The 11,950-nt window shown below is 44.7% G+C and overlaps 2 protein-coding genes across 2 annotated transcripts; both read left to right on the top strand.

Moving 5' to 3' along the window:
• Positions 1-7,123: 7,123 nt before the first annotated feature.
• LOC138365911 (uncharacterized) lies at positions 7,124-7,777 on the top strand. The gene has a single exon (XM_069326624.1). It carries the CDS (start codon positions 7,124-7,126, stop codon positions 7,775-7,777), a length of 654 nt encoding a protein of 217 aa, XP_069182725.1.
• Positions 7,778-9,099: 1,322 nt separating this feature from the next.
• LOC138365910 (proteoglycan 4-like) lies at positions 9,100-11,487 on the top strand. The gene is made up of 2 exons (XM_069326623.1): positions 9,100-10,011; positions 10,093-11,487. The coding sequence occupies exons 1-2, from the start codon at positions 9,100-9,102 to the stop codon at positions 11,485-11,487; spliced, it is 2,307 nt and encodes a 768-aa protein (XP_069182724.1).
• Positions 11,488-11,950: the final 463 nt, after the last annotated feature.

Here is an 11,950-nt window from a genome sequence, read left to right as displayed (position 1 = left end):
GCGGCGTTACTCTGTTCCATAACACTATTAGCGGCGGCGTCACTCTGATCCATAACACTATTGGTAGCGGCGTCACTCTGTTCATGACACTACTGGTGGCGGCGTCACTCTATTCCATAATACTATTGGTGTCGGCGTCACTCTGTTCCATAACACAACTGGTGGCGGCGTCACTCTGTTCCATAACACTATTGGTGGCGGCGTCACTCTGTTCCATAACACTATTGGTGGCGGGGTCACTCTGTTCCATAACACTATTGGTGGCGGCGTCACTCTGTTCATGACACTATTAGTGGCGGCGTCACTCTGTTCCATAACACTATTGGTGGCGGGGTCACTCTGTTCCATAACACTATTATTGGCGGCGTCACTCTGTTCCGTAACACTATTGGTGGCGGCGTCACTCTGTTCCATAACACTATTGGTGGTGACGTCACTCTGTTCCATAACACTATTGGTGGCCGCGCAATTCTCTTCATGACACTATTGGTGGCGGCGTCACTTTGTTCATGACACTATTGATGGCGGCGTCACTCTGTTCATGACGCTATTGGTGGCGGCGTCACTCTGTTCATGACGCTATTGGTGGCGGCGTCACTTTGTTCATGACACTATAGGTGGCGGCGTCACTTTGTTCATGATACCATTGGTGGCGGTGTCACTCTATTGATGACACTATTGGTGGCGGCGTCACTTTGTTCATGACACTATTGGAGGCGGCGTCACTTTGTTCATGACATTATTGGTTGCAGCGTCAGATTAGAAGAATTTCTAATCCTGGAACAGAGTGACGCCACCACTAATAGTGTCATGAACAGAGTGACGCCGCCACCAATAGTGTCATGAATAGAGTGACGCTGCAACCAATAATGTCATGAACAAAGTGACGCAAAGTTATGGAACAAAGTGACGCCGCCACCAATAGTGTTGTGGAACTGAGTGACGCCACCACGAATAGTGTCACTCTGTTCATGACACTATTGGCGGTGGCGTCACTCTGTTCATGACACTATTGGTGGTGGCGTCACTCTGTTCCATAACACTATTGGTAGCGGCGACAATCTGTTCATGACACTACTGGTGGCGGCGTCACTCTGTTCATGACACTATAAGTACAGGGTAGCTCATTGACATCTTGTCCCATCACCTGTGTCTTCTTCAGACTGATCGTCAGGCCGAATGCAGAACAAGCTGCGTCAAAGCGGTAGAGTAGCTCCTGCAGGCCTTCTGCTGTGTGTGTGGTGATCGCTGCGTCGTCGGCGAAGATGAACTTCCTTAGGATTCGCATCTGTACTTTTGTCTTTGCTCGGAGTCTGGATAGATTATAGAGCTTTCCATCAGATCTTGTACGGAGATAGATGCCTTCTGTGGTTGTTCCAAAGGCATGCTTGACGAGGATCGCGAAGAAGATGCCGAACAGGGTTGGAACAAGAACACACCCCTTTTTAACACCACTGTTAATGTTGAATTGTTCAGAAGTTGAGCCGTCGTACACGACTGTTCCCTTCATATCTTTGTGGAACGATTGTATCATGCTGAGTAGGATGGGTGGACAGCCAAATTTTGGCCAAGATCTTGAAGACTCCGTCCCTACTCACGAGGTCGAAGGCCTTTGTAAGGTCAATAAAGGCAATGTACAAGGTTTTTCTCTGCTCCCTGCACTTTTCTTGAAGCTGTCTCAGGGAGAACACCATGTCAATGGTCGACCTCTGTGCTCGGAAACCACACTGTGACTCGGGGTACACTCTTTCGGCAAGAATCTGAAGCCTGACCAAAACGACCCTAGCGAAGAGTTTGCCAACGACGCTGAGGAGGGATATGCCGCGATAGTTGTTTACATCGCTTCTGTCACCTTTATTTTTGTAGAGAGTGATGATGTTTGCATCTCTCATGTCTAGTGGCAACGAGCCCTCCCTCCAGCACTGGCACAGAAGTTCATGAAGCTCAGATTTAAGTGTTCCACGAGCGTACTTGTGAACTTCAGGAGGAATCCTGTCGTCTCCTGGGGCCTTCCCTGAGGAAAGTGAATCCACTGCTTTCTCAACTTCTTCCACAGTTGGTTCCAGATCAAGTTCTTCCATGATGGGCAGGCATTCAATTGCATCCAAAGCCTTTACGCTGACCAAGTTCTCTCTGGAGTGGAGTTCGGAGTAATGTTCCACCCAGCGATTCATCTGTTGATCACGGTCTTTAATGATCTCTCCAGTGGCTGAATTTAGAGGAGCCGTAGGGTAGGGCCTGTTGCCTGTTTGATCTCTTCGTACATGTCCTTTCCTTTTCTGAACCTGTCCTTTCTGAGGGCAGGTTCTTGTAGGATGAGAGAGCTCGTCTCTTTTCCTCTACGAGGGGTAACAGTTCCTCTGCACTGGCCTCGAACCAATCTGCTGACTTGTTCTGCCTCTTACCGAATTTGGACATGGCAGTGTTGAAAATAGTGCCCCTGAGATGTAACCACCTCTCACTTGCGCTATCGCAGGATGGAACAGGTAGGGCATTTACCAGCGCCGCAGTGAATTCCTCCACCTTGTGAAGGTCACGGGTCTTGTTTACGTTAGTGCGTGGTCTTCCCTCCTTCTTTGCTCTGTGGATTTTCCGGGGCTGGAACTTTACTCTGCAAACGACGAGAGAGTGGTCGGTGTCGCAATCTGCGCTCTGGAAGCTGCGGGTCAGTTTGACATTTCTCAGATTGTTACGCCCCCTAAGCACCAGGTCGAGTTGGTGCCAATGCTTAGACTTGGGATGTCTCCAGGAAATCTTATGCTGGGGCTTGGTGTCGAAGAAGGAATTGGTGATGCAGAGATCATGACGGCAGCAGAACTCCAGGAGGCGCTGCCCACTCTTATTCATCTTCCCAAATCCAAACTGGCCCAGGCAGGAAGGCCAAGAGCTGTGATCCAACTCTTGCATTAAAATGTCCCAGGAGGAAGACTGGCTCTTGTTGAGCTATATCTCTGAGAGCTAGGCGGAGGTCATCATAGGTTAGGTTAGGTATGGTTGGTTAGTTTCAGTCCTATATCTACGTTAATTTTAACTCCAATAAAAAAAATTGACCTCATACATAATGGAATGGGTAGCTTTATCATTTCATAAGAAAAAAATTAGAGAAAATATATTAATTCAGGAAAACTTGGCTTATTAGGCAAATCGGGCCTTGCATAGTAGGCTGAGAAGTGCGTTCTGGCTACTAGGTACGACATATATATATACATATATATATATATATATATATATATATATATATATATATATATATATATATATATATATATATATATATATATATATATATATATATATATATATATATGCAAACAAGCCTGAATGCAACTGAAAAATCACACCTCAGAAGTGACTCGAACCCATACTGCCAGGAGTACTCTGCTGGCGTACAGGACACCTTAACCACTCGACCATCCCGACTGGACAAAAGAGGATGGTAGCCGAGGCTATTTCCATCCCCCCCGCCGGCACTCGGTTGGTAGTCTTGGGCATGGTACTTTATCAAATCACCTCATTGTTTGGGGCACACATGAGGAACAGAAATGCGAACAAGCCCGAATGATTCCCAGGACTATTTGCAATTGAAAACTCACACCTCAGAAGTGACTCGATCCTGTATGCCAGTAGCACTCTGCTGGCATTCAGGATCCCTTAATCGCTCGACCAACTCGACTGGACAAAAGAGGATGGTAGCCGAGGCTATTTCCATCTCCCCGCCGGCACTCGGTTGGTAATCTTGGGCATGGTATTTTATCAAATCACCTCATTCTTTGGGGCACACGTGAGAAACACAAATGCGAACAAGCCTGAATGGTCCCCAGGACTCTATGCAACTGAATACTCTCCGAGGAAATAGCCTCAACTACCACCCTCTTATGTCCGGTCGAGTTGGTCGAGTGCTTATGGGCTTCTGTACGCCAGCAGAGTGCTCCTGGCAGTATGGGTTCGAGTCACTTCTGGGGTGTGAGTTTTCAGTTTTATATATATATATATATATATATATATATATATATATATATATATATATATATATATATATATATATATATATATATATATATATATATATATATATATATATATATATATATATATATATATATGCAAGCCATGCAACCTCTGAAGAGACAACTAACACAACACCTATACCCCCTATTAGACTATTTTACAGGAACTTCTTTTCCACAGCTCAATAAACGGAGGAAAGGGTCCTGAAAGATATTGTTAATAGAAACGTTATCCCTACAGACAAAAATCAGAGGATACAACTGACGATTTACTATAAAACCAGAAAAACGGCCAGCCTACTCATGAGAAACTCTCCAGACACAAAACAGAACGCTTTAAAAGAGACTAACGTCTTCTATGCCTTCAAATGCCCTCTTGGGGACTGTAAGCTCCAAAAAACCCAATATATAGGCAAGACAACAACATCTCTTTCTAGGCGTTTAACGATGCATAAGCAACAGGGCTCCATTAAGGAACATATAATTTCTTCCCACAACCAAACCATCGCCAGAGAAATCCTAGTAAACAACACAGAAATCATCGATAGATACAGCGATAGCAGGCGGCTTGACGTTTGCGAGGCACTACACATCAAGAAGTCAACACCAGCAATCAACAGCCAATTATTGCACAACTATATTCTACCCACCTCAAGACTCCGCTCCAATATAGAAGCATCAAGAAATATGGACCAATAGGCTTTCTACAAACACTTCTATTCAATATCCATTGTGTCGTGTTCTGTCTTGTGTTGATGAAATTAATACCCTATTAATACCCTCTTGTTCTGTCTTGTGTTGATGAAATTAATACCCTATTAATGCCACATCTTGTTCTGTCTTGTGTTAATGCCACATCACCCCTCCCACCTCACTCAAATATAGATATAAAATCGGAGATGCGTAAGTTCTATTCAGTTGTGTATTTGTGAACTAAAGTCTTTGAAAATGTAATAAGTTTTACGAAACGCGCTCGTGTCGCGTCAGACTAGAAATAAAAATGAATTTTGGAGAATTGATTTTTGATTTACCTCCAACAGTGAAAAGAAATGTACGAAAGATTGAGAAAATTCGTGTTAGAATTATTAATCTTACTTTTTCGGTCATATTTAATAATATATGTCTACAGGAAAGACTGCTACCAAAATATATATATATATATATATATATATATATATATATATATATATATATATATATATATATATATATATATATATAAAAGTTTGTGAGGGTACCACCTTTGGTGCCAATGTGGGGACCCATAGCCTCGGAGAAGAAAATAAAAAGTATTCAGAGGAGACCTTGTGGTCTCTCACTGAACACTAATATTATCTTCTCCTACCACCCCCATTCTTTTGTATGTACACATATATATTTACTTTATTTGAACTTTGTTACTAAAAAGGAGTAAGGAGTATATATATATATATATATATATATATATATATATATATATATATATATATATATATATATATATATATATATATATATATATATGTCGTACCTAGTAGCCAGAACGCACTTCTCAGCCTACTATTCAAGGCCCGATTTGCCTAATAAGCCAAGTTTTCCTGAATTAATATATTTTCTGTAATTTTTTTCTTATCAAATGATAAAGCTACCCATTTCATTACGTATGAGGTCAATTTTTTTTTATTGGAGTTAAAATTAACGTAGATATATGACCGAACCTAACCAACCCTACCTAACCTAACCTAACCTATCTTTATAGGTTAGGTTAGGTTAGGTAGCCGAAAAAGTTAGGTTAGGTTAGGTTAGGTAGGTTAGGTAGTCGAAAAACAACTAATTCATGAAAACTTGGCTTATTAGGCAAATTGGGCCTTGCATAGTAGGCATAGAAGTGCGTTCTGGCTACTAGGTACGACATATATATATATATATATATATATATATATATATATATATATATATATATATATATATATAAATATATATATATATATAAATATATATATATATATATATATATATATATATATATATATATATATATATATATATATATATATATATATATATATATATATATATATATATATATATATATATATATATATATATATATATATGGTTTTATTTGTTATAAATAAATTATGCTGTTTTGGTTAAAAAAAATAAACAAAGGATGTTGTCTAATAAATTAATGGTAAACAGGAGGCGGCAACAACAACCAATGCAGAGGGTACAAGTCTCAGTTGACGAAGCACTTGGTCGACATCATTGCTTCAGCTCCTTTGGGTAAGTGCAAATTATTCTTTTGAATTATTTTTTTCTGAACTTACTATAGATAGGCAAGTTAATTATGAGGAGAGAGCACAAACTCGTGTTACTTTTATGTACTTGGGAAAGATACAAGGAAAACAAGCTTGGACATGAGAATGGAGGGAAGAAACGATGCCCAACCACTTGGACCATTGGGGGATCGAACGCCAACCTTACAAAGAGCGAAGTCACCTCTCTACTCGCCTGTCTTTGGCATAGTAGTAGTAGAGGTAAACATATTAGGGATAAATTAACAATTAGCAATGACTACAGAACTCATTTACCAGCATACTCTTTGATGAAGTTTATTAAAGACTAATGTGTATTGTATACGACATAAAGTTATAGTTCGTTGGTTGGAGTGTAGTTGCTACTCTTGTTTTACCAGAGTAATGACCTAAACTAACACACTACTTACTTACTAATCTTAACAAGAGTTATGATTAGTAACATTTTAACATTTAGTGAGTAACATCTTAAAACTTAACCATATACAATTATAATTTCATGAGGTAATAATAATCCTGAACGAAGTATACCTTGTTAAGAAGGGTTCACGTAGTCACTTTACATGACAACAAGAATATACTGACAGAACTCTCGGAATGTTTACACTTAGACCTTCTGAGTGACAAATTAATTAGACTGTTTAGACACCTGTAAGTTAAGAGTGTGTGCTGATCAAGGAGTGTGGTCCCGTTTGTTCTTGTAGGAATTCTTTATTGCTGTGTGTGAACGACCACGGGAATTAATAGTACAGAATATGGGTTTATACAAGAACGATATTTACAGGTTGTGTGTCTACACATGAGGCAGTGAATGAGCTCATGAAACGGTCGCCCTCCTGCATAAGAGACGTGCCTTTATCTCGTGTGAGGAAGCGAGTTGGAGACCTGCTTCACCGCAGTCGTCTCATCATAGTTGCTCCAGAAACCTTCAACCAAGGATTCCGACGACGTTTTCGTCTGGCTTTTCCTCATGCTGCAGCCTCCACAAGTCAACAGCAGCAGGCACCTCTTCCTGCTGCCTCCACAAGTCAACAGCAGCAGGCACCTCTTCCTGCTGCCTCCACAAGTCAACAGCAGCAGGCACCTCTTCCTGCTGCCTCCACAAGTCAACAGCAGCAGGCACCTCCTGCTGCTACTTCCACAAGTCAACAGCAGCAGGCACTTCCTTCTGCTGCCTCCACAAGTCAACAGCAGCAGGCACCTCTTCCTGCTGCCTCCACAAGTCAACAGCAGCAGGCACCTCTTCCTGCTGCCTCCACAAGTCAACTGCAGCAGGCACTTCCTTCTGCTGCCTCCACAAGTCAACAGCAGCAGGCACCTCTTCCTGCTGCCTCCACAAGTCAACAGCAGCAGGCACCTCCTCCTGCTGCCTCCACAAGTCAACAGCAGCAGGCATCTCTTCCTGCTGGCTCAACAAGTCAACAGCAGCAGGCACCTCCTCTTCCTGCTCGACATCCAGCGTTCAACAAGTAAGTCAATTACCAAAAGTATTTCTTAATGATGTATATAAGTTTCTAGAATGTAACTGTTAACTGTATTGTTATCAGCTTTCCATAGATCTTGACTGCTTATGTTGAATATATTTCTCTGTAAATATGTTGAATCGTGACCAGGTACAAGTTCTCTACATTCTTCGTAACGATACTTTCAGACCAAGCAGGATATTGAATGTACCTCCCAGCCTGTCTCAAGTGTTCACATCGCCGCCGCCGCCTACCACTGGCCCGTCTCACCTGTCTACACCGGCTCCGCCTACCACTGGCCCGTCTCACCTGTCTACACCGGCTCCGCCTACTACTAGACCGTCTCACCTGTCTACGCCGGCTCCGCCTACTACTAGACCGTCTCACCTGTCTACACCGGCTCCGCCTACTACTAGACCGTCTCACCTGTCTACGCCGGCTCCGCCTACTACTAGACCGTCTCACCTGTCTACACCGGCTCCGCCTACTACTAGACCGTCACAAGTGTCCACACTGGGGCCGTTAACAAGTTGGCCTGCCGTCCCTCGTCAACCTCCCCCAGCCATCCACAATCAACTCAGACAAATATTACCTAAGCCTCCTGTCCCCTCTACCCAACCCAAAAGGCCCAAGTACAACACGTTAGTATTATCTCCTTCTTCCCATACATCGGAACCTCCCACTCACTATACAACAGTGGCTCTCACCAATCAAACACAAGCACCCACAAACTATATTACGCCATTACTACCCATACATTATAAAACACTGGCTTCCCCCCAGTATACAGCGATGATCAACACCGACTATACACAAGTGCCCCACGCCTGCCATACCTCAGTGACACCCACACACTATACACCATCTTCATCCGTCCATTATACTGCAGCGTATACACCGGTCCCTCCCATCCAGCACACGCCAGTGCCTCCCTTCCAGCATACACCAGTGCCTCCCTTCCAGCATACACCGGTGACTCCCTTCCAGCATACACCGGTGACTCCCTTCCAGCATACACCGGTGACTCCCTTCCAGCATACACTGGTGACTCCCTTCCAGCATACCCCGGTGACTCCCTTCCAGCATACACCGGTGCCTCCCTTCCAGCATACACCGGTGCCTCCCTTCCAGCATACACCGGTGACTCCCTTCCAGCATACACCGGTGACTCCCTTCCAGCATACACCGGTGACTCCCTTCCAGCATACACCGGTGACTCCCTTCCAGCATACACTGGTGCCTCCCTTCCAGCATACCCCGGTGACTCCCTTCCAGCATACACCGGTGCCTCCCTTCCAGCATACACCGGTGCCTCCCTTCCAGCATACACCGATGCCTCCCTTCCAGCATACACCGGTGCCTGCCATCCATCATTCAACAGGGCCTCCGGTCCAGTACACTGTAGTGCCTCAGGTCTGCTACACACCTGTGTCACAAGCTAAATATTCATCAGTTAACCATGACCAACATAAGCCAGAGCTCCCCGCCAGCGTTATGACAGTGCCAAAAGTACATCATATGACAGTGCCAAAAGTACATCATATGACAGTGCCTCAAGAACGCAATATTAGAGTGCCTCAGGAACGCAATATTAGAGTGCCTCAAGAACGCAATATGACAGTGCCTCAGGAACGCAATATGACAGTGCCTCAAGAACGCAATATGACAGTGCCTCAGGAACGCAATATGACAGTGCCTCAAGAATGCCATATAGCAATACCTCACGAGCCCCACATGACAGTGCCAACAGAGCCCCACGTGACAGGTTCTCAAAAGTCCCACATGACAGTGCTCCAAAATTTCCAGATGACAGTGCCTCAAGAGCCTTACATGACAGTGCCTAAAAATCCGCACTTGATCGTGTCTCAGGATCACCAAATGACAGTGCCTCAAAAGCCCCGCATGACAATACCTCAAAAGCCCGACATGACAGTGCCTCAAATACCTCACATGACAGTGCCTCAAAAGCCCCGCATGACAGTGCCTCACAAGCCTCACATGACAGTGCCTCAAATGCGTCACATGACAGTGCCTCAAAAGCCCCACATAACAGTGCCTCAGGATCCCCATATGACAGTGACTCAAGAGCCCTACATGACAGCGACTCAAGAGCCCCACATGACATTGCCACAAGAGCCCCAAATGACAGTGCCACGAGAGCCTCGCATAACAGTGCCTCAGGATCACCACATGACAGTGCCTCAGGATCACCACATGACAGTGCCTCAGGATCACCACATGACAGTGCCTCAGGATCACCACATGACAGTGCCTCAGGATCACCACATAACAGTGCCTCAGGATCACCACATGACAGTGCCTCAGGATCACCACATGTCAGTGCCTCAGGATCACCACATGACAGTGCCTCAAGAGCCCCTCATGAAAGTGCCTCAAGAGCCCCACAGGACAGTACTTCAAGAGCCCCGAATGAGAGTGCCTCAAGAGCCCCAAATGACGGTGCCTCAAGAGCCCCACAAGAGAGTGCCTCAAGAGCCCCACAGGACAGTGCCTCAGGAGCCCCAAATGACAGTGCCTCAAGAGCCCCACAAGAGAGTGCCTCAAGAACCCCACAAGAGAGTGCCTCAAGAGCCCCACAGGACAGTGCCTCAGGAGCCCCAAATGACGGTGCCTCAAGAGCCCCACAAGAGAGTGCCTCAAGAACCCCAAATGACAATGCCTCAAGAGCTTCACATGGCAGTGCCACAAGAACTCCACATGACAGTGGATCAAGAGCCCCACATGACAGTGCCACAAGAGCTCCACATAACAGTGCCACAAGAGCCCCAAATGACGGTGCCTCAAGAGCCCCAAATGACGGTGTCTCAAGAGCCCCAAATGACAGTAACTCAAGAGCTCCACATGAGAGTCCCTCATGAACACAATAAGACAGTGCCTAACCCACCCCGAAGACTAAAGCCATACTCACGTTGTGCACCGAAGGCTTCCGTCAATCACTCAACAATGGTTCCCGTCCACTGTTCACCGGCGACTCCTGTCCGCCATTCACAAGGGGCGTCTGTCAACCGTACGCCAGTGCCTCCTGTCCACTATACAAATGTTCCACACGTCCAGTATAGGCCAGTATCAGCTGTCCAGTATCCAGAAGTGTCTTATGTTCAGTCTATGCGAGTACCAGCCGTCCACGATACAGAAGTGCCACCCGTCCACTCTACGACAGTGCCTCTTACTCAAAAGAGAGAATTGCCTCCCGTCCACTGTATGGTAGAGCCTCGAGCTCAAAATACAGAAGTGTCGCCCGTCCACTCAGAGACAGTGTCTCCTTCTAAGCATACAGATGTGCTATCCGTCCACACTAGGACAGTGTCTCCAGTCCAAAATACAGAAGTGCCACCCGTCCACTATTGGACAGTGTCTCCTGCCAAGAATACGGAAGTGTCACCCGTCCACTCAAAAACAGTGTCTGCTGCCAAGAATAGGGAAGTGTCACCCGTCCACTCTAGAGCAGTGCCACCTGTCCACTATAGAGAAGCGTCATCCACCCACAACTCACACAACACCTATAACACCAATAACACGCACAACACCCACCACGCATCTACAACACCCATAACACCCACAACACTAGCTGAAGAACATCTAGGCTCGATCATGGAAGCTGAGATAATGAGAGGTGGTCGTATTGAACCATGGTTCGTGTCCCATCTCTTGCTTAACTCCGAAAATCTTGATCAATACTGCAGTGATGACAGTGATTAATCTCGATCTTTTTGGTTATCATAAAAGCAGTGTCCACAATTCAGAAAGTTTAGACACAAAGCAATCTTCAGCTATCATGCTTCCTTGTTTCATTAGTGAAAACGCCTTCATTGTCTTATAAATATTAATTTTGGAAAAAATGCTGACATAATTGACAGTTGTAGTGATTTGTAGACTCACCGCTGTAGTGTTAATTTCTTCCCTGAAATTCATTTAAGATAATTAATATAAATATTAATTTCATATTTAAGAAATTATGGGGTTACTGTTAATGTAACGTCCGGCCGTGGCCCTCACACTTCAGTTGCTTTATACCACCCCCAATGTGTTCTCTGGTGTGTTGTGGTGACTCAAGTGAGGCTCCGAGTCCCAGGATCTCCGCTACTCCTGACGGTGTCAGCACCCGACCTTCTGTACATGTCAAAACTGTTAAATATAACAGTTTTCTACTAAATAAACTTTA

This window comes from Procambarus clarkii, chromosome 18 (assembly GCF_040958095.1).
Source record: "Procambarus clarkii isolate CNS0578487 chromosome 18, FALCON_Pclarkii_2.0, whole genome shotgun sequence".
Taxonomy (NCBI): domain Eukaryota; kingdom Metazoa; phylum Arthropoda; class Malacostraca; order Decapoda; family Cambaridae; genus Procambarus; species Procambarus clarkii.
Note: the sequence above shows the minus strand (reverse complement) of the source record. Positions and strands in the feature narration are given on the sequence as shown.

Coding starts and splice junctions, on each gene's coding strand:
- LOC138365910 (XM_069326623.1), top strand. CDS start 9,100: ATGCCTCCCTTCCAGCATACACCGGTGCCTGCCATCCATCATTCAACA. Junction 10,012..10,092: donor CTCAGGATCACCACATGACA/GTGCCTCAGGAT, acceptor ACAGTGCCTCAG/GATCACCACATGTCAGTGCC.
- LOC138365911 (XM_069326624.1), top strand. CDS start 7,124: ATGAAACGGTCGCCCTCCTGCATAAGAGACGTGCCTTTATCTCGTGTG.